This window comes from Temnothorax curvispinosus, unplaced genomic scaffold (genome assembly GCF_003070985.1).
Source record: "Temnothorax curvispinosus isolate PA1 unplaced genomic scaffold, ASM307098v1 QBEX01006326.1, whole genome shotgun sequence".
In the NCBI taxonomy this organism is placed as follows: domain Eukaryota; kingdom Metazoa; phylum Arthropoda; class Insecta; order Hymenoptera; family Formicidae; genus Temnothorax; species Temnothorax curvispinosus.
The window spans coordinates 93,016-114,615 of record NW_020216106.1 but is presented as its reverse complement, the minus strand read 5'-3'; the positions used below and the strand labels follow the sequence as shown (position 1 = coordinate 114,615).

Genomic DNA, 21,600 nt, shown 5'->3' with positions numbered 1-21,600 from the left:
GCTCTTTGTACATATTCCAATTTTCCAATCGCCGTCGACGTCGAGTTGCCTTGCCGCTCGGACCGTCGGACGTCGGACCTCGGCGCTCAGTCGACTGCTCACATCGGCTGTGAGTATTCGTCGCTGCGAGTGTCTGGCGGCCAGGAGGATAATGCGCCACGCGAAATTTTAGTGTTAAACTACCTTGGTTCGGCGTGAGCAAGTGTCGCATTCCTTTAGCTCACGGTGAGTATTGTCGCCATCCATGGAAAACTAGCTCCTGATTTAAGCTCCGGTTTCCCGACTTGCTCCGCAATCCCGGATCCCGGCTAACGATGTCACACGTCGGCGACGTGACGCGACAAGCGAGTGTTCGTCTCGAACGTCCCGACTCTTCCTTGAAAGGGTTGATTCTCGCGTTCGTTCGACCTGGAGGAAGCCTGGAGACGATGCTGAGTCACGGAGGAGCCTCGGGAACGACGGGGATTGAGTAACTTGGATGATAATAAATAATGCGTTACGCGTAATGGGACGCATAGAGTGACACTTGGCACGGACCAGCCTCGCGGGTGCTATTTTAGCCGCAACCTTGCGTCATCAGTGTCATCACGCTCGGCATTGTGCTCTCGCGTTATGTGTTGTGTGCACGAACACGAATCTCAAGGCGATTGTCTGCTTGTCTCCAAGCAGGCGAGATTGACTCTCCTCCCCGAGCTCCGAGCTGGATACCGGCGAGCTTGGTTGCCATCGATTTTGCGAGTCATCGTATAGAAAGAGGGGCTTTTTATATCTTACGTGAATCATACGTTCTTCCGACAATTTTCCTTTCTTTTTTCTTTTTTTCCAGTCGGCGTGATACACGCCCGATAGGGAGATTTGAAGATCAAGATAGCGTCCCGCCAGACGGTGACCAACTGCTGATACCCGGAACCCTGTTGCACGAGACGATTACATGATTGGATCGCGTTTATCGGTCACATCCGCGTGGGCGTAACGCCGAATGTCACTTGCGCAATCCCACGTGTTTCGGTTCTCTTATCAAGGTCGTCGAACGGATCACTCGTCTCGCCGTGCTGGCGATAATAATTATAATGACGAAGCCTCAGCCTCGTGTCGCTATAAAGTATAGACACACTTCACGAGTCGATGCACAATACTTAAATTATTTATAGATCGTGTGTGTTGAATGCGCAGCGCGTTCAAGCGCAAAGTATCTCAGGTTTTTCTCGTTTTCGATACTTTTTCCTGTCAATTGTTTCGTAACTATACTTTAGAATTGTTCATTATTGTTATCGCCATTCAGAAGCTGATCCTGAGCACACGAGTGTCAGAAGATTTAAACAAGATTTTCGTTAACTTCTCATACTTTGGTACAGAGAAATGTACTTGCTCCGACATTTAACATAACAAGTATCTAGGCTCATTTAACAGCATTTAGTTCACGTTTATGTAGAAAATTGTTGATTTGTTCAAATTTTTAATCCCCAAGTCTTTCCTTTCATTTGCATCTCAGATATATATTTTTTTATTATATACCTCTTTTCTTGTGATTTCAGGTTTTCTCGAGAAAATCGAGGAGCTGCTGATAGACGATGGCGTCGCTCAGGTTGCTCGTAGCTGGAGCGAGTGCCGTGGGTGCCGGTACCCTTACCTCGTACTTCCTTTTGTCAGATAACACGGTCAGTACGCAACGTGATAGACATAACGCGATCAAAGACCCTCTGAAAGACCTGCATGCACATCCACCTCCTATTGTTACGCGTTTCATAATGCAATGTGTCTCTCAGTACGCAACGTGATAGACATAACGCGAGCAAAGGCCCTCTGAAAGACCTGCATGCACATCCACCTCCTATTGTTACGCGTTACATAATACAATCTCATTTAGATTCGACTCAATGTGATTAGTCATATATACATATACCTACGTACTTATATCTCAATTGCAGGTACACGCCGAGGTCAAGGAGGGAAAACCAAGGCCGCCTCGGAGGACTTTGCCGACACGAGAGGATCAAGTGAAGACTCTGAAATCGCAAGATTACGATGTGCTGATAATCGGAGGTGGGGCGACGGGGGCAGGATGCGCTTTGGATGCTTGCACTCGAGGTACGATCACCTTTTTCACTTGCTCAAGCTCGAATCCCCTACATCTTCCGATTCTTTTTTTCAAAGGCTTGAAAACCGCGCTGATTGAAGCCGACGACTTTGCATCCGGCACGTCGTCCCGGAGCACCAAGTTAATTCATGGCGGCGTGCGATACCTGCAGAAAGCGATCATGCAGCTGGACGTCGAGCAATACAGAATGGTGAAAGAGGCGCTTCACGAGCGTGCGTCGATGCTGCAAAGCGCGCCGCATCTGGCCCATCCGTTGCCTATTATGCTGCCGGTTTACACGTACGTTTATGGACAAAAACAAACATAAGCTTTCGATGCTGCACGTTCTTCCTCACGTTGTTATATCTCTACTACTTTCGTTAGATGGTGGAAGATTCCTTATTACTGGTTCGGCATTAAGATGTACGATCTGGTTGCGGGTAGCAAAACGGTCAAATCGTCATATTACTTGAGTAAATCAAACGCTCTGGAACTTTTTCCGATGCTGAAAGGCGACAAACTGAGCGGAGCTATTGTCTATTACGATGGTAGTCACCTTGCTATCTCTTTCTTTTCCTCTCTCTTACAATTCTTACATAGCCAAGCTAATGTATATCTATCTCTTGAATAAACATACCATTTGGTATAACAGGCCAGCAAGATGATGCTAGGATGAATCTGGCGGTCGCTCTAACAGCTTCCAGACATGGGGCAACAGTCGTAAATCACGTTAAAGTAGTCAATTTATTGAAAGGTCTCGACAGGGTAGGTATCGTAAATATTCGTGAAGATATAAAATGAGAAGATTTTGTAAAAATATCTCTGTTTTTGTTCGAGAAGGATGGGAAGCGAGTCCTTGTGGGAGCTCACCTTAAAGATGAACTCACGGGAGAGGAATGGGATGTAAAGGCCAAGGCGATAATTAATGCGACCGGCCCCTTCACCGATCATATCAGGAAGATGGACGATCAAAATGTCCAGTCTATCTGCTGTCCGTCTTCCGGCGTTCACATAGTGTTGCCTGGATATTACAGGTAAAAAAATTATGTATTACTAACATTAGTGGCATATTATTTAATTCGTTGTAATGTACCATATACCGATGCTTCTTTTGCAATATTTTTAGTCCCGACCAAATGGGTCTACTTGATCCAGCGACGAGTGACGGCCGAGTCATCTTCTTTTTGCCGTGGCAGAAGCAAACAATCGCAGGAACGACCGATTTGCCCTGCGAGGTAACGCACAATCCTCGGCCCACGGAGGACGAGATCATGTTCATTCTGCAGGAAGTGAAAAATTATCTGAACCCAGATGTCGAGGTGCGCCGCGGAGACGTTCTCTCTGCCTGGAGTGGTATTAGGCCGCTCGTTTCTGACCCGAATAAACCGAACACGCAGTCGCTCGCTAGGAATCATATTGTGCACGTTAGTTCTACGAACCTCATCACGATAGCAGGTGGCAAATGGACGACTTACCGAGCGATGGCTCAAGAAACCATTGACGCGGCCATAGACGGTATATCAAAAGGATTAATCGAGCAATCATTAAAAATCCATGTTAAAGGGGCCTATATGCAAACGTTAACGACATCATTATGTGCTTTGCGCAGATATAATATTAAATATACTACATAATAAAGAAAAGCTGCGCAAAGCACATAACGATATCGGTAGCGTGTACAGAATAGGCTCCTAAGTGTGTGTCTTGTCTTTTTCCGCTCTATATATTCTCGCACTTGTGTTATTTTTATAACGCAAAGCGTTATAAAAGAGACTCATTGATGTTCGTTTAAAGCTTGCAACCTAGAGCCAGAAAGACCTTGCCAGACTGACGGGTTTCTTCTGGAAGGCGCTCAGGGCTGGACCCCTACGATGTACATTAGATTGGTACAAGATTTCGGTCTGGAATGCGAAGTCGCGCAACATTTGTCCAAGAGCTATGGAGATCGTGCGTTTGCCGTAGCTAAAATGGCTTCGCTTACGGGAAAACGATGGCCTATTATCGGAAAGAAGATTCATCCGGAATTTCCGTACATCGACGCTGAAGTAACTGTCTCTCCGAAATGTTTAAATTTCAATGAGCACAACTGAATCTTCTCGTAAAATAAATTCTAAATGTATATTTCAGATACGTTATGGTGTGCGGGAGTATGCTAGAACCGCGATCGACATGATCGCGCGTCGATTGCGACTCGCCTTCCTCAACGTCCAAGCGGCTCAAGAGGCATTGCCAGGCATCATAGACATCATGGCCGAGGAGTTACATTGGTCCGCGGAGGAGAAAAAGAAGCAACAACGCGAGGCCAGTGAGTTTCTCGCTCAAGAAATGGGTCAGATGGTGAACCGTGCTTCCCGCGACAAGATTCCCATCAATCTCACCAAGGACGAGATTCAACTCTACATCAAGCGCTTCCGCATTATAGACAAGGACAAGAAAGGATACGTGTCTGTCAATGACATTAGGCGAGGACTAAAGGTTCGCACGTGTATTTTGATATCTCTTTCTTTGTGACATTTTCTTATCGCTTCTATCCGCTCTATCTTTGATCGTTATCTATTAATCGCCGATACGCAGGTATTAGGTATAAAACTGAACCAGGACGAGATGCACAGCTTGTTGAATGAAATTGATGTCACTTACAATGGCCAAATGGAATTACAAGACTATTTGCAGGTAAATCATCAAACATATATTTAACATACATTCTTTCTCTTCGCAGCTCTTTGGAGATAAGGAAGTACCGGGTGAAGAACTTCACGAAATTCTACGCGAAATCGACACCAATATGAACGGTCAAGTCGAATTGGATGAATATCTTCAGGTCTGTGACATTGCGCATTGTGCACACAGTCACAGTCGGATTTCTTTTCTAACACTGCTATCTTTTGTTATCCATTGTGCAGTGAGCTAGTACAGTGGATTTTCTAGAATGATATTCTCGTTTGCTTTTTAGCATGTTTACGTATGACACTGTAGTTCCTGATAATAACTTCTGAACCGATAGAGAACTTAGCAATTTGTTGTACAATGTTTGCCTTGTTTTCTTTTTTTGCATTTATATCGTATGCATTATTATAATGTAACCGCTTTATATCATTTTTCGAATATTCTTTTAACATATCTAGTTGCATTAAAAAAAACCACTCTCTCTCTCTCTCTGTCTCGCTACATGTGTGGAAATATATATCATTTTTATATACAGATGATGTCAGCTATAAAGTCTGGCCATGTGGCGTATTCACGTTTCGCGCGGATGGCTGAAATGGAAGAAGCACAACACGAGAAGGAAATGCTCAAGAAACAAATAACTGTCGAGAGATCAGGTGGAGGACTATGAAGAAATTCATCCTTACGCTGCAAAATTTTTGAATATTTTAATCTTACACTTAATTTTTTTTTCGACAAGTTTCATTTTCGCGCGTTTGTTCAAGGCTATCAATTTATTCGATTAGGTGTATCGTCGAAACGAAATAATCAAACAATATCCTGCGAAGTGAAACTCTCATGAACAATATTTAAAATAATATATTAATCTACAAATGTTTCATAGTAAATTTACAACACCGAGTTTTTTGTACGCACGTCCAATGTGCAGATTTTTATCGATGGTAGGGAGAAAATTTTTATTTTCTCTTTGACGTGCGTGTATTACTTGTGTGTAATATCTATATCTACATGTGTATATTATGTAAAAAATGCAGCACATTTGCATTCTTTCTATTTATATATACAATCACTGCTGATGTGTCACAGCTGTAATTGTATTCTGCTCTTGTTAGGAGTATACATAACGTTGGAATTTTACTATTCTAAATTGTCACATTATAGTATTTTTAGCATTACAATTGTACATTATGTATTATTTAACTCGGAGCAATTGCTCTCCTCGCCTGCACCAGAACTTAATCTTCCGCAACAGAATTGTGAATATAGCGTTACTGTAAGATATGTCTTCAGTACGTCATTTTAAAGACATTTTTGTCATCTGGTCGTTGAGACTGAGTCGGGGTGAACTACAATAGTGTATAGTGACACTTACCGTCTTTGTATCATTACTAACGTACGCTGAGATTGTACAAACTATAATAACTATATCATGAGAAATCATCTAATTTATTATCACTGTAATAAGACATACAGTGACAAGCGGATTGTCTTGTAATTTATGTCATCGTCATCATCGTATCAATAAAGCCAAATGACAAACGAGTAATTTGTAGTACTGTTTCTCCAAGTTTTTATCGAATACTGGTAACGTGCTACAAATTATATCGCAAATTGTCGATACTCACTGTGCATCTAACACTACATTGGCGTATCGAGGAAAGGAATTTCATAGGAAGAATTTAACGTCTAGCTTTTGGGATTTCAGATCGTATGTATTTGAGGTTGAAACTCTTATGTAATAAATAAGGCGAACAAGGGAGAGCTGATCACTCAAACGCAGGGACGTTCTCTATTTCTCTCGTGTGACTTTTCTGAAAGTAAACGGTAAACATTAACTCATGCAGAAATTATCAACAATCGCCAATGAAACGTTCTCGAAAAATTATAAAAAGTATCACAGCACGTGCTGGGCGAACTGTCGCTCGCGGTCGGTACACGCTGCTCGCGCTAAGTGAAAGGTGGGAGGAAAGACTAGGAGAAAGTAGGAGGTACGCGTGGTTTAGCCCCCTTTAATAGGATGGGCGTCCGTGGGTGTCCGAAGCGTTCCCGCGTACGCCCCTGCCGAACGACGCCCCGGCGAGCTGCCGGCCGATTCGATTGGCCGGCGGCGCGTGACGAGCAGTCGCGCGTACCGCGGCCGGCCAATCGGCGAGCCCGTGCCATCGCGGTGAGCGAAAGGGCGACGTTGCCGTTTCGCGCACCGCCCCATTGGCCCCCGTGTCCGTGAATATGTGCGCTCGTGCTCTCTCTCCTCCGCTGGCTCCAGTTTTTAGCCCCCGTTAGACGATTTTGTTGGTGTTTCGTTGTGCTGTTTCCACGGCGTGGATAGACGATTAAACACGGGACTCGCGCGGTGGGCGTCACACGCGTACACGTGCCGGTGAATCCATTCAACGAGACGGGTATGCGAAGCTCTTCCCCGTCACACAGTAGCGTATCTTCTGCACGCTCCGAGCTCCGCGCACTCGACGACGCGTCGGCGGCGGCGACGGCGACGGCGGCGGTGGTGGTCCGTTGAAACGGAGCGCGTCCTACGTCCGAATCGCTCGGGCTCGAGTCGCACGCGATAACGTTCCGCGAACCGCGAGACGCGCGAGTGACGCGAGTGTGAAGCACGGATTGTGTCAGGAGTGTGTAGCGTCGCTGGGACATAGTGCGCGAACACCGAGCGACGCGCGTCGCGTGGCGTGGCACGTGCGAATGTGTATGTGCGCGCGCGCGCGGGACTCACCGCAGTTAAACGCGGTATGCACCGTATGCAGAAGTGAGGACGAGCGGGATAACCGCGTCGGTGGTGAAGTCCCGTGAATGATGACGCTGCGATTGCTCGCACCGTTGACCGTTCTCGCGCGCGACGATACGTAGGTGGAACTGCTCCGCGTTGTCTGCTCGTGCCGGGGCCGGGGTCGCGTCGGCTCTCTGTGAACGCGTCACGTTTCGGCCAGGGGAGTGCATGGGACGCATATTTTGCTTTGCAGTGCTCGCGGTTCGCATAACCAACGGAAGGTATCGGGTATCGGACTAGTACGACACGAAGGCGTCGGCGTTGATATAGCGGTGGATGATGATCATGATGCGCGATATTTGCCCCTGGCGTCAGCCTGTCGTCTAGCATTGACAGGGTGAGTATCTTGGCTCCGCGAGGGCAACACGTGTTTGTTTCAATGTTAGGTGGAGTCCCGTGTGCGAAGTGGGTGGAGGCTGGCATCGCGAGTCTGCCTTCCCCGTTATCGCGGGCGCCGCCGCGAGGGCGCGAACGAGCGGCGGGCAACCGAGTGGGCGGTATGACGACACGAGGCTCACCTTGCCGTCGTGTCGGGCCTCGTGCGCGTGCCTCGTTATGAATCGGGTGGGGCGGTGGGGCAACAGGGGCGTAAGGAGGCGGTCCTCGATCGGGTTCTCGAGGCGGATGCCCGTCGCTCGTGACAGCCTTCTTTGTTCCCTCGTTGGGGAAAGAGAGAGATAGAGAGAGAGAGAGAGAGAGAAAGAGAGAGAGAGTTCGTCTTTGCTCACGCCGCTGGCACTCGATGTCAACATGCTCCAACATTCGCAAACTGCGACTCCACGGAGTCGAAAACTACTCCTTTCCTCTCTTTCAGCTTCCCCCGTTTAAATCCCCGCGGTAAATCCCAGTGCTCCGACTGAATCGCTTGGAGATTTTATCCTTTTTAGCCTATTCCCGACTTGGGATAATATTTTATTGTATTTAAACTAATTTGGATGTCACACACGCAACACACAAGTGTAATTAGTACTAAACATATTCCCTCACCTTCCTACCTCCTCCTTTCTACTTTTCAGAGATCATCTTTTACAAATTTCCGACAATGTTTATGCTAGCAATGATTCTCTGACTTGCCTGAATCTCTCTCTCTCTCTCTTTCTCTCTCTAACGTATTTTTTTATACATCTCTTTTATTCAATTATCTGAATGAGCTACTTTATAGATTTATAATTAATTATGAGTAGACAATCTTCTAACAATAATGTTTCTTTATAGGAGCTCCGTTTCCGGGACGATTCTTCTAGCTTCGGAGAGAGATTGCCAATCTAGTTATACTTGTTGCATTATGAATTCCTAGCACACTGGATTTATAAAATGGCATTAAATTTATTCCATATCTAAAAAAGAGATGTTATAAATTGTGCGTAGTATAAAACAAAATCATTCATCATGAAACGAAGTATAGATGGAAGGAATCTTTCGCAAGTAAGATGCTTATTATATTACACTAGTTTTCGTACTTTGCCTTTACAACGTTACTTCTTGAAATTGATAAACAATATCTTCTATAAGTACTGAATATCGTATATACTTATACAGACAACACGTAACTTACGATATGATATAGATTCAACTATAACGTGAAAATACATGCAGGAAAAAATAAACGCAATAATTTGTAGGACGAAATCGAAGAGCACGATCCTTTGCAATCTCAGCAGCAGCAGCAGCAAGATGAAGCGGATCAGCAACAGTTAGAGCAACAGCAGCAAACTGCTCAACCGCAGATTCGTTTTCTGAGCGCCAACGTATTGCAGCAATTGCAGCAACAGCAAGATGCTCAGCAAGCTCAGCAGCAGCAGCAGCAACCGCAAGTTATTACTCTGCAAAACTTTGTGCCTTTACAAGCTCAACAGCCGCAACATGATCAACAGAGAGCGCAAACGATCTCTGTCCAATCGCTACCTCATCAATTCCTGCAAGTATGTGAAACGAGAATAATACAATTATATGTTAGAAATATGCTACTTATTACAAATTCGTTATTCTTTCACTTGGTTTTTATTTATAAACGCACCTTTCATCTTGCAGGGTGCTCAGATTATCAGCAGTGCTCAAGCACAAGCTCTTCAACAAGCTCAGCAACAACAGCAGCAGCAGCAGCAGAGCCAGCAGCAGTCGCAACAGCAGCAGCAAGCTCAGCAACAACAAACACAGCAACAGCAGCAGCAACTGAGCTACAGTGTAATCCCACAAATGCAGACTGTTAATATAGACGGTCAGGAAGCTCTGTTCATTCCATCCTCCGCAATGTCGGCTGCAAGTGGCCATCACCAGACACAGCCGACAATGCAATTTGCTACTGCAAATGGTCAACAAATGCAACTTGCCGGACAGCAGGTTCAACTAGCGAATGGTCAAACTATTATTACGCCACAGCCAGTTAGTCTCATAAGAGCACCGAATGTCTTTCCCACTTCGATTATACAAAATATTACGGGACAAACGGTTCAATTGCCAACAGGTATGTCTTTTATTGCAATTGCTTATACGCATGCTCTTTATTGTATTGTAATAATATGTTGTGTAATTTATCTTCGTAATTAAAATATCCGTATTATTACTAAGCTTATTAATAAGCCTAAAGAGAATTTTAACATTTTAAGCAAGTAGAATAATCGAATAACGTGTATGTTATAGGTCAAAGTGTACAAGTAAGACCGCTTCAATTTCCTATGCAACATGTTCAGCAAACGGTACCTGTACAATTACCAGTCACTGCCAATAACGGGCAAACTGTTTATCAAACTGTACATCTTCCTGTCCAATCCTTGTCCAACGTTTTCAATATGCCCACGACGCAAATGATACCCCAAATTATGCAAGTAAGTTATATTCCGTATAATTAATATGATGTAGCAATTAATTTAGCACTTAATCGATGTAACAATTGATCATTTATGTACACAATCAAATATTGTAAAACGTAGTACCGATGAAATGTACATTCTGGTCGTTTCAATTCTAGCAAATACCTCAAGTGACACAGATAATTACGCCGACCGGTCAACTTCAGCAAGTGCAAATTGCTAATTTACCACAGTTGCAAAATCTTCAGGTAATATTGAATTTATCGGAATCTGATCCGCTCTCATAACGAGCTACACATCACCCCTTCAAAATAAGATTATTCTTTCTACAATTTTATCAAATGAACGTTTAATGTGTCATTGCAGAGTCAGCAAGTAACGCAAGTTGCCCATCAACAAGCGCAACAACAAGTCGTACAACAACAAACTCAACAGCAAGTGGTGCAATCTGTGCAACAGCAACAACAAGTCGCCCAGGCTCAAGTTCAACAACAGCAACAAGTGCAACAAGTGGTACAGCAGGTGATACAACAGCAACCACCATCGTCCCAACAGCAGCAGCAGCAACAGTCGCAACAGCAGCAGCTGCAACAATCCTCCACTCCATCGTCGACAGTAGCGACTTGGAGCACGACAGTTGCATCCCCTAGCAATGTTCAAGTAATATACTTCTAAATTTGCGAATACTAACATGTTAAATGATAAAGTTATTCTCTAAATTATATACCATACATTTTCTAGGTACTTGGTATAGGTGCATTGGGAAGAAACATAACGGGAAATGCTAACGTTATTACCACAAAGGATGGCCAGAAAATTGACGTGCAAACGTTATCTACTTTAACAAGGCCGCCCGAAACGGTAGAAGGTGACATCAAAGTAACTAATATCGATGCCAGTCAATTAACTAGTGGACAAGTAATACATATCCCTGCTACACAATCGGCTCAACCTACAGTGCAACCGATTACGATTACAGGTAAGTGAATTGTTACGTACAGTATTGATAAATATATTGAGAGATGATCGAACTTTTAATTTTTATATCTTCTAATACATTTCCTCGTTATAATTTATAATTTTGTAACGATTGAACTTCACTTACGTAGGAGCACAAGGGCAACAGTTAACGCTTATACCTGCGTCAGCATTAGCAAATTTAACCGCGCAGCAAGGTAATATGATGAGGAACGTGAGCAACGGAAGTATAATGCAAATTCAGCCAGCCACCGGGATGAACACGACTAACGGTTTCTTGCAATCAATACCCGTACAAAATATCCCAGGCTTAGGCAATGTGCAAGTAATATCAGCGAGCGCATTGCAGCCGGCTACGGTCCAAACGTTGCCCGCAGCCGCGGCCGCACCCATCGTCGCGACTACTCCGACCGTGCAACTCGACTCGAATGATTCTACCAAATGGCAGATTCTCCAAACTCTTCAGACACATGGAACTTTGACGACGTCTGCTACGCCCGTGTCCCATCAACAGCAAATATCGAACACTACCAGTACCGTCTCTAATAACGACACTAACGATCCTAATAAGACGCACCGTAGAAGGGTCGCGTGTACATGTCCCAATTGCGGCGACGGAGACAGGTGAGTGATGCTTCTTTCAGTCATATCAAACGAGTATTTATTCGTGACACTAATGAAAAATGGTCACGTATGTGTACATTGATACCTATATTTCTCTGCAGAAATAGAGATATAACCAGGAAACGACAGCACGTATGTCACATTGCTGGATGTAATAAGGTATATGGGAAAACGAGCCATTTACGTGCCCATTTGCGCTGGCACACTGGCGAACGACCTTTTATTTGCACTTGGATATTTTGCGGTAAAAAGTTTACCAGATCGGACGAGCTTCAAAGACATCGTAGAACTCACACCGGCGAAAAGCGTTTCCAGTGTCCGGAATGTACAAAGAAATTTATGCGATCGGATCACCTGACGAAACACATCAAAACACATACGAAGATACGAAGCACGGTAAGTACTACTCGTTCGAAACGCATCACACGCGATGCACAGTTATGTACTGAATTTTAGGAAGCTGCCACCTCGACGCAGGAAGGCTCATCTGACAGCCAATCTTCCACCGAGCAAAAAATCATTATAGCTCTACGCAAGGAAACGGACCAGTCTGATATCGTCATAACAGAGCCGATCGATTCCATGAAAAGTGAATCGTCAAATCATGTAACAAACGAATAAAAGTTCTAAGTAATAAAATCGGACAGCGATTAGCTAATTAGTATCAATATCATAACATAAATTTTATGAAGATTATGACGAATAATTATTCAGTATTAATTTCTAAAAGAAAGTTATTCGGAGACGACACTTAATTTGTGAACGAGCGAATTATATCCTAGCGCATTCTACATTGTAAAAATTAAAAAAAAGATAATATTGTTATGTGCATAACATAGTATGTAAGTGCGGTAAGTTGTAGTATGAGCATATACAAATAATTGAAATTAATTCTACATTGGTCGAGCGAATTGTCGATCTGTCTGTTCTATATAAAAATAGTATGGTGGTAAGTATATGGCAACAGTTCATACATACAATCTATTTTTTTATTGCGATTACGTGTGTATATATTATACGTATGTATATAATGTAAATCAATGTATACAATTTTTCACGAGAAAGTTTTACACTTGTAAACCATCTTTTGATATTATAAGGAGTCAAGAGATCTTTAGCTCTTCTTTTAATTTATCCAGTTATTTTAAACCGGACAGCTTCATAATATATCACACGCGAGCTATACATACATGTTTTATCTTAGGGGACTTTCATCTGAATTTTGAATCGACATTCGTGTACATACACAGATCGCAAAATCAACGTGGCCGCTTAGTGAAGTTGATTATCTTGCAATATATAATAATACGGACATTACAAAAGAAAAAGAAATTTGAACAATGCGGAGCATTGAACGATATCTAGTTAGGTATCTGGTTAGTGGTGAGACGTACGAAATTTAAGATAAATGGGAATATCATAATCATTAAAAAAACATGATTTATAAACTTCTAAATTTATATAAACAACATTTTGTAAATGGCTATCACCCTATTATATCTCAGGCTTCGTACCCTTCATCACGAAGAAATGAATGCTTTATTACTTTGCACTATTATTTTACATTTTCATTCATTTTTATTGGACTTGTTCATCTTTACCAGCACAAAAACAGACTGCGGATATATCGAAGTCTAGAAATGGGAATACATTATTATATATATATTTTCGCATAATCGCGTTTGCTGTTTTCCCGATATGAAATGCTAATAAAAGTGTTGGAGAAAAACAACGCGTTTGTATTTCACATTATATTAGTTCTCTCTCTTTATTGACGAATAAATATATCCCATAGTACTCTACTAATAAATTTACAGGCTACTATCCGCTAGAAAACATGTATAAACATCATTTAAATTCTGTATCTTTATATTATACATATATAAACGAAAAATATTCCATTTTATTTAATATAATAAACACAATCACTGCTTATTGTTGACACACTGAAAAGTATCAGGAACGTAAAGAGTTAGTGTTTAAAGGAAATACGTTTCTCCTGACAGCAACTCCATGTTGTATCTCAACGATTTAAATGTCACTACTGTTAGAGAGATAATATTCATCCTTCCATTAATTACATTCATATATTTATTTTGTAATTGAATCACAACTGTCAATTTCAAACAGAATGTAATATTGTTAAGTCTTTCTTTATCATTATACACTGGAACAAAATAATTTTAAAAAAGATCCAATCGCTCCTGAATTTTCGGACGTATCCAATAGCAAAACAAATTGTACTAAATATTGAAAATTCGCAGGTTTCACGTATAAAGTTTCGCAAGAGTGCAAAGAATCACTTTCTTGTTTCAGATACGAGTTTAAAGTAAAACTACGGTCTATTGTAGATAAACCTATAATCACCTTTTATACACATGTCGACTCTCTTGCTCTGAACTCTGCTTATTAAAAAAAGAAATTCAGTGATAGTCCTGCATATACAAAACTCAACTCTCTCTTTTTATTTTAATAATATTTAACTTGTTTTAAAACAAACATTTTATCATCGTAAACAGAAAAATGGACAACAGAATTATATGTAAATCATAAAATTTAAATGGACATTTTAGTATAGCGCGATATTATTTTTTATTATGTAAACGCATATACCAGTAGAATGCTTGCTCATCGCATATGTACAGTTAGCGCGAAAATAACTCATTTCAACTGCATATGTAATAACATCAGACAGAAGAATTTAGATACAAGTTCTAATCATATTCTTTATGCTATATCCTATTTTATGTTTATACAATGTGTGTAACTTTATCGATTGCTGCAAACTACACAATTGCGGATGCAAGGGTTTATCTCCATGAGTGCGCATATTCTTTTGAGAGATCTTTACTATAGGAGTGTATGTACATACATATATATATATGTATATATATGTACATAGATAGATATATGTATGTACATATATATGCTGCGTAGTTTTGCCACGAATGCACTTTATTCATATGCATTTACGTTATAAAAATCAGTTTCATGTGTTTTTACACACTAAGAAAATTGAATAAAGCGAATTTGTTACACACTCACGCGTCTATTCGTCGAGACTCAGATAGCCATTGTCAAGGTATAGAATACCTAAGTAGATACATATTACAAGTCAGATAATCAAAAATGAAAAAGTAATCACGTGATTGTCAATAATCCGTTCTTTATGATGTTTCAGGAGCATTTACAAGACAAAAAAAAAAGAATAAAATTTCGATATGCTTTATATTAATTCCATCAACTTTTTGATTGCTCGATTTCTCAATTCTAGCAATATGTGATATGTTCTAATTCCAAGTACATATATTTCTACGGAAAGCAATATTTTTATCTTCCGCGAACTCTCTCTCTCTCTCTCTCTCTCTTTCCATATATATATATTGCATCATGTGTCATTTGAATTTATTAGTTTGTCTTCAAATCGCAAATTTTTATGTTTATTTGTACTTCATAAGCTTATATGTATCGATGATACGTGACAATCACGTAAACTTATATGTATCTTACTGAGCCTCGGCGACGAGTAAAAATTATATTTTTACATATAAATAGCAATAGATTTGTTGATCTGTTCCGAGTTTGCTTGAATTAACACTACTCAAAATAAAACTACCCACGCATAAATAACGTCTATAAAGACTACGTAGGTTGCTTCTTCAGAGTATTTTTCTTTCTTTTTTAATTTTATTTTATTGAAATTAAATCATAAAGTAAAAAGCCCCTTTTTCGCTCTGAAATCTGACAGCGTATATAATTCGTCAGTGCCTGACACGTTTCAATAATCATTTAATCAAGTATTTATAAATATTTAATTAAATGGCATTAGTAAAGATCGTAAGATCTATTATAGTCTAACGTATGTAACGTTCTAATGTTGAATGTTAAAATTAGCGCCACAGGCAGAGACAAATGTAACAATTTGATCTACGATTTTTCTATTTCGGTCGATATTCATGTAGTACAATTTGCTGTAGAACGAAACAATTCGTTGAACTCAGCACTTTACATTGAGACAATATCAATTGATTAAGCGATAAGTGATTCGAATTTTGTAGCTGACACATCTGTAAAGAGATATATGCCTACTAAAGGCAAGAGAGTGCCAGAGAAGTGGTATCAATGTGTTAAAAATAGATATACATTCGTTAAATTACGAAATTGGATAGTTGAAAGAAAAATATCACTCTCAAATCTCACTTGAACAAGTACTGGAGCTACTCTGATGAAGTAGATGACGAAGTGGACGATGTTCGACTAATTGGCTGTCCTGTCCGGTTTGCTTCATTCGCTGCCCTGTATCACACATCATGTAATAACGCATTCAAAATACTTATGTGAATATTGTCATTTTTTACAAATAGAAAACAAAGGAAGAAACACGCGAAACAAGTCTCTAATATAGATTTTTCTATAATGACTATCGTTTCTTTTATCGCGTAAACAAAATAAAATCAAGTGTTATTAAATAGATGTTTTTAGGGGATATACATTTATATGATAAATACTTTATTACAAAACTTGCCTGAATAAAGCAGCAAAACTGGATCCGGCTAAAGTGGATCCAGCTATGTTGGCTCCAGTATCTTGGTTCGCTTCAGCTTGATTTTGATCTCCCAAGTTCTGTCTGCAAATGGGACAGGTTCCGTGCTAGAAAACGAAAGGAAAAATTATCTTGGGTCACATCTCGGTGCCGACGTATGGGCTGAGATAAAACTTGAAAATTTTTCAGCTTACTAATTCCAACCAGGGTACAATGCATGGCGCGTGATAGACATGCTGGCATGGCAACTGTCTAACAGGTTCCGATAGCTTAAAGTCTTCCCAGCAAACGGAACATTGTAGTTTACAATCTGCATAAAGCAAAAGGAAAAAAAGATTGTTCTCAGCGATTTGACAAAGTGATGATAAGTAATGTAAGTCAAACAGTTGAAGCAAAAGGTACTTCTATGTATAAAGGTATAATTGCTTAATATAACACTTAGGGACATTCTGAGTATTCTTTTAGAACTTTACCAATCACTTGAATTATTTGACATATAAGTACATTACTGTTCTGATCACCCAGATTGATAAGGATCTTTAAAAGATAACAGATGTACATAGATATTGTAAATTACACATCAATATATATCATCAGGTACTAACCAACTTGACTTTGAGTTATAGTAGTAGTAGGTATTTCATCGATCTGGTTGCGTGATAAAGGCGGTGGTCCAGTACCGTCCATTTGATTCAATAATTGGGTAACAATAGCGTCTAATCCATCGCGACCCCAAACATAATCTCCAGGATTTCCCAAGAACAGTCTAATATTGAATCTACATTATTTTGTTTTATTTTAGTTAATTACTAAACTAAAAATTAAATAAAATTGTTTATGAGTTGTACCCCCGTGGATGAACGAACTTTTTAAATATATTTAACTGTTGTCATCGCTGTTGAGAAAGCACGTTGACAGTCGCTGATAATTTAGGCACGATTTTATGAAAATGGTACATATTTATGATGTATACAAAAAAAAAAGAAAAAGAAACAAGATTAAAATATGGAAACGTAAACGATTGTAAAAAAAAAAGTATAAAAAAAAGTTGCAGTGCAATATTTTATATCGACAGAAATCGATTAACGTGTATTTATATCTCGAGAATGTGTGAATTAAAATATATAATATGCTGTAAATATCGACCCACTTATCATTTATGACAAAAATATGACGCATCTATTTACAATTATACTAATATTACAGTATTTGTCATATAAAACTTACACAGATGTAGACTGCGCATCTTGACCCACAGAGTTGCCTAGACTCGCTGCTCCCGACAGATTGAAGATAAAATCTTGTATGAAATTCTCTATAGGCACCTGTAGACTCTCTTGTCTTCTACGATTGCTACTTCGAGTAAAAAAATTTAACTATTACCTTACCAATTTTCCCATACAAATATCATGCACAAGAAACATCGATTATCAAAATAATATAGGCTGCGGTCCACTTGATGCCACAAATGCTTCGAAGCATTCCTCTTCTCCTTTCTTTCAATAAAGAAAGAAGGAGAGGAAGAACGCTTCAAAGCATTTGTAGCGTCAATTGGACCGCAGCCATAATCGGTGTAATATTTTACGTTTACCGAGAACAAAGAAAGAGAGGGGGGGGGAGAGAAAGGAAGTCAGACGCGCTATTCATCAAGTTTGATGCCAAACATTTGAACACATAGATTCATCAATCTAGCGATCTTTGGGAATTACATCGTTGTACGTGACATCGATGGATGCACGGCACGTTGGTACATGAAAGATACCTGCTGGTGCGACGTCCATCTTGAGGGGTACGAGACCAATTAGACCTTCTTCTGCTCCCAAGCACATAGTTCCCCCTGATGGCACTATTGCCTCCCCCTGATGGTTGACTGGTGCTCAACTGTTGATTGGCGTAGGTATTCGAGAGACCCATTATCATGTCTATTAGATCACGGTCACGGTCCGAGCGCTGCGAAGGCTGTATCAATTAGACATGGTGCTTACGCATTTATGCATTTCTGAGGATGATGTGTCAATAATTTCCAGCTCAATTAAATCCACTCACATTCAAGGTCAAGATGTCGATGTCCCCATCGCTCAGATCTTCGCTGTTCATATCCATGCCCGAGCTGCCCTCGTTGCTGCTGCTTTCCAGCTCTTCGATGAAGCCGCTCGCACATCGTGGACACGTGAAATTCTAATCGGAAGTGAAATGTCAGTCAGGTGAAGTCTGAGTTACGCGAGTTAGCTTGCAAAGTCTGTCCTCGACAGATTGCCTGGATATATACACGCTTGTATTAGTTTAAACATTTGCAAATTTAAACATCTACAGAATGAACATATTTCTTACGCTGCCATCTTTGTAAATAATAACAATAATAATATCGCAGTAAAATGAGACAGCAATATTTTTAAGCAAAGGACAATGGGAGAGGCAAAATAACTTGCGTATATCTTCCTTCCTTTTTAGAGCGCAGAAACAAAACAAAAAGAGTAACGTGACGCAAGAAAGAACGGACTGCTACATATTTATACGCTTAGCGAGTTTCGTGAACAAAGAGCGGTCGGACGAGAATTCCGGTCGGATCGTGGACGAGCGTACTCATTCGGCTTAATCAAAATACACCGTCCCACGAAGGGCGGGGGGAGGGGACAGGGACTCGATCGGGGAGTTCGGGGACAACGATCGCGGGAACGTGCGTAGCACGCTTTCCGGGGGGAGAGATGCGGTCGAAAGGCGTAAACCTGTCGAACGCGATTTGGCCGAACGCGGGTTTCATCGAGATCTCGGGGAATCGCGAAGCCGCTGGGAGAACGATGAACGATGCCATCGATTCTGCCCGTCCGCGCGAAGGATCGCGGCGAACATCGCTCGTCGCACGGGCACGGAGGGGGAGAAAGAGAAAGAGCGAGAGACGGGATTTCCGCACATGACACGGGGTGACAGTCGGCCCGGGACGGACGTTCCGCCGCGGCGATTCCGCGCCGGACGGCGCGGACGGGCGTCCGGGGCGCGTCGCGGCGCACTTACCGGCAGCAGACGCTCGATCTCGACGCTGCATTTGTGGCAAAAAAACCGAGACATCGGACTCCCGTCCACAACGGCCTCCGCCATGTTGTACGTGTCCCTGCGGGCTGCGTGTCGTGTCCCCTCAGCCTCAACTTCTCCAGCACTACTACTTGCCGTTGCCGCAGTTTTTCGGCTCGACTCGGCCCGACTCGGCTCGCCTCGGCTCCCCTCGGCTCCGCTCGGCTCGGCCTCGGCCACGAGGGCAACGAAACGAACTAGACTGGTGGCGTTCTTGCCGAGGACGGAACAAGGACGAACTCGATCGATTCACGGCCGCGTTCTCATTGGCCGCGCGTTTAGCAGACCAAGCCGCTGAGTAGCAGTCGAACGTGATTGGTTTTTACTTTTAGAACCAACCAATCAACGCAGAGCGTTGATGAGACGAACTCAACAGTTGCGTCTGCGAACGCGGCCATATTGGCGACATTGGCTAATTGGGAGCGAACGGCGCGATTGATCGGTCGTGGAAGCGACGTGTGACGTCACGACGCTTCTTGTCCATCTCGCTCCGCGCTCGTATCTTTGGTTTTTTGGAACGCCGGAGTGCGCCGGAGCGCCGCGTGTGTCAGGCTGCATTCGGGGAGCGCGCTATTAGCGCTATTGCATCATTCTATCTTTATCGCTCATCAAGTGTAAAACAAGGATAGAATAAGCAAATAGCGCTAATAGCGCGCTCCCCGAATCCAGCCATAGTGTCATGTGGGTCATGTGTCCACGCACGGCGCGCATGGTTTCGCGAAGGTTCGATTTGTGCTGTCATTAGCATTGTAATTAGTTATTATTAGCACTTTGGACATTCCTTACTTTCAGGAGAAACACGAAAAAGCCTTGTAAATGATATCACAACGGTGCGAAAATAATTAAGAATAAAAGTTAATAAAAGTTTGAAAGACTAATTTAGGAACCGACGAAGAACCATGTCGAATTGTACAAGTAAATATTGACATACAGTACGAATTCGTTGTCTCTCATTCTTGTATTTAATAATGAATGTCTTCCAGAGTTGTGCACGCCGCTTCCTAAAAGTCAGACTAGTCATATTAAGATCTGCGAGAACACTCAGCAGTATGTCATTGATTTTTTGCAAAACCTGTTGCCACCGTCCGACCGTAAATCTATTCCGGACGAGCTGCGAAAGGTATATAATACAATACATATAACGCAAGTGAAATATTCTTTCACTGGAAATATAATTATTGATTAACTGGGATGTTGCTTTTTTTCAGACCTTCATATTTAATAAGATTCGATCGAAGCGCAAGCAGAAAGTGGAGAGAGGCAAGTTCTTCTCCGCCAGGAAGAGATTACGCCTTGGTCTGGGCAGGGTCGGCAACAGGAATCAGATCAAGTATTCCGATCTTCTGCCCTTGAATCAATTGTGGCTGCAGTACATGCGAGAAGCGCTCGGCGTTGAATCGTTCACCAGTATACCGAAAAATCCTAGCAGTCCAAATTGGGAGAATGTAAACTTGCAGTTGATGAAAGCAGACTTCCACGGTGCCAGAATCTCCATTGATAGATCAAGATGCCCCAGTCTGGTGGGAGTCACGGGAATCGTCATACAGGATACAAGGAACACCTTTAGGGTTTGTGGGACGGACAATGTTATTCGAAGTAAGGGATATGCTAGGGTACTTTGTCAATCTTTTTTCCCATATAGATCATAACGCATATATGCATTTGCTGCTTTTATATATATTGACAATAAATTTCTTGCAAAAGCTCATACATATATACTTTTGTATTATTAATATCTTTTCAAACTGTTTTCAGCGATACCAAAGGATGTGGTTAAGATTAATATTTACTTGGATGATGGTGTGATATTAAAAGCGTTTGGAAGGGAGCTCTCTATAAGGCCTGCAGAACGAGCGGTTAAAAAATTTAAGAATAGTTCAATTATGCTGTTGTGATAAATATTTAATATAATAATATTGATAGAATTGATACCATCCCGAGATTTACAAATCAGCGCTAAATCTCAAAGAAATTGTGTTGCGAAGGAAAGTAAAAAATATGACAAAATAAATGAGTATACATAGATAATGTAATTAATGTGATTAAT

At 41.6% G+C, this 21,600-nt stretch overlaps 4 protein-coding genes across 10 annotated transcripts; 3 read left to right on the top strand and 1 right to left on the bottom strand.

Moving 5' to 3' along the window:
- The first annotated feature begins 57 nt into the window (after positions 1-57).
- On the top strand, positions 58-6,290 carry LOC112455782 (glycerol-3-phosphate dehydrogenase, mitochondrial). Of its 2 annotated transcripts, none has more exons than XM_025017965.1 (12): positions 58-225; positions 1,536-1,658; positions 1,929-2,088; positions 2,155-2,377; positions 2,462-2,625; positions 2,730-2,842; positions 2,918-3,111; positions 3,204-3,592; positions 3,872-4,122; positions 4,205-4,552; positions 4,652-4,750; positions 5,280-6,290. In XM_025017965.1, exons 2-12 carry the CDS (start codon positions 1,572-1,574, stop codon positions 5,412-5,414), a joined length of 2,163 nt encoding a protein of 720 aa, XP_024873733.1. In that variant the 5' UTR covers positions 58-225; positions 1,536-1,571; the 3' UTR covers positions 5,415-6,290. The 2 variants fall into 2 exon arrangements, with proteins under 2 accessions (XP_024873733.1, XP_024873732.1); XM_025017964.1 differs by lacking the exon at positions 4,652-4,750 and adding an exon at positions 4,797-4,898 and having other exon boundaries at positions 60-225.
- Positions 6,291-6,885: 595 nt separating this feature from the next.
- LOC112455697 (transcription factor Sp4-like) lies at positions 6,886-13,688 on the top strand. The gene is made up of 11 exons (XM_025017790.1): positions 6,886-7,866; positions 8,745-8,954; positions 9,152-9,451; positions 9,561-9,993; positions 10,170-10,354; positions 10,498-10,587; positions 10,706-10,999; positions 11,081-11,318; positions 11,449-11,941; positions 12,043-12,337; positions 12,398-13,688. Exons 2-11 carry the CDS (start codon positions 8,919-8,921, stop codon positions 12,560-12,562), a joined length of 2,529 nt encoding a protein of 842 aa, XP_024873558.1. The 5' UTR covers positions 6,886-7,866; positions 8,745-8,918; the 3' UTR covers positions 12,563-13,688.
- LOC112455698 (E3 ubiquitin-protein ligase RNF115) lies at positions 13,684-19,653 on the bottom strand. Of its 5 annotated transcripts, none has more exons than XM_025017793.1 (8): positions 19,497-19,653; positions 18,531-18,662; positions 18,247-18,434; positions 17,712-17,840; positions 17,090-17,262; positions 16,679-16,794; positions 16,467-16,591; positions 13,684-16,237 (listed from the first exon to the last, which is right to left on the bottom strand). In XM_025017793.1, the coding sequence occupies exons 1-8, from the start codon at positions 19,578-19,580 to the stop codon at positions 16,159-16,161; spliced, it is 1,026 nt and encodes a 341-aa protein (XP_024873561.1). In that variant the 5' UTR covers positions 19,581-19,653; the 3' UTR covers positions 13,684-16,158. The 5 variants fall into 5 exon arrangements, with proteins under 5 accessions (XP_024873561.1, XP_024873564.1, XP_024873559.1 ...); XM_025017796.1 differs by having other exon boundaries at positions 17,712-17,837; XM_025017791.1 differs by having other exon boundaries at positions 18,247-18,443; positions 19,497-19,651.
- A 580-nt stretch (positions 19,654-20,233) lies between these two features.
- Positions 20,234-21,535, top strand: LOC112455740 (ribonuclease P protein subunit p29). Of its 2 annotated transcripts, XM_025017876.1 has the most exons (5): positions 20,244-20,276; positions 20,346-20,468; positions 20,537-20,673; positions 20,762-21,149; positions 21,309-21,535. In XM_025017876.1, the coding sequence occupies exons 2-5, from the start codon at positions 20,453-20,455 to the stop codon at positions 21,446-21,448; spliced, it is 681 nt and encodes a 226-aa protein (XP_024873644.1). In that variant the 5' UTR covers positions 20,244-20,276; positions 20,346-20,452; the 3' UTR covers positions 21,449-21,535. The 2 variants fall into 2 exon arrangements, with proteins under 2 accessions (XP_024873643.1, XP_024873644.1); XM_025017875.1 differs by having other exon boundaries at positions 20,234-20,468.
- The last annotated feature ends 65 nt before the right edge of the window (positions 21,536-21,600 follow it).

Coding starts and splice junctions, on each gene's coding strand:
- LOC112455697 (XM_025017790.1), top strand. CDS start 8,919: ATGAAACGAAGTATAGATGGAAGGAATCTTTCGCAA. Junction 10,355..10,497: donor TGATACCCCAAATTATGCAA/GTAAGTTATATT, acceptor TTTCAATTCTAG/CAAATACCTCAAGTGACACA. Junction 11,319..11,448: donor GCAACCGATTACGATTACAG/GTAAGTGAATTG, acceptor TCACTTACGTAG/GAGCACAAGGGCAACAGTTA.
- LOC112455698 (XM_025017791.1), bottom strand. CDS start 19,580: ATGGCGGAGGCCGTTGTGGACGGGAGTCCGATGTCTCGGTTTTTTTGC. Junction 18,663..19,496: donor AGATCGAGCGTCTGCTGCCG/GTAAGTGCGCCG, acceptor ACTTCCGATTAG/AATTTCACGTGTCCACGATG. Junction 16,238..16,466: donor AGTTTTGCTGCTTTATTCAG/GCAAGTTTTGTA, acceptor TGTGTGATACAG/GGCAGCGAATGAAGCAAACC.
- LOC112455782 (XM_025017964.1), top strand. CDS start 1,572: ATGGCGTCGCTCAGGTTGCTCGTAGCTGGAGCGAGTGCCGTGGGTGCC. Junction 1,659..1,928: donor TCCTTTTGTCAGATAACACG/GTCAGTACGCAA, acceptor TCTCAATTGCAG/GTACACGCCGAGGTCAAGGA. Junction 2,843..2,917: donor TATTGAAAGGTCTCGACAGG/GTAGGTATCGTA, acceptor TTGTTCGAGAAG/GATGGGAAGCGAGTCCTTGT.
- LOC112455740 (XM_025017875.1), top strand. Junction 20,674..20,761: donor TTCCGGACGAGCTGCGAAAG/GTATATAATACA, acceptor GCTTTTTTTCAG/ACCTTCATATTTAATAAGAT. Junction 21,150..21,308: donor GACGGACAATGTTATTCGAA/GTAAGGGATATG, acceptor AACTGTTTTCAG/CGATACCAAAGGATGTGGTT.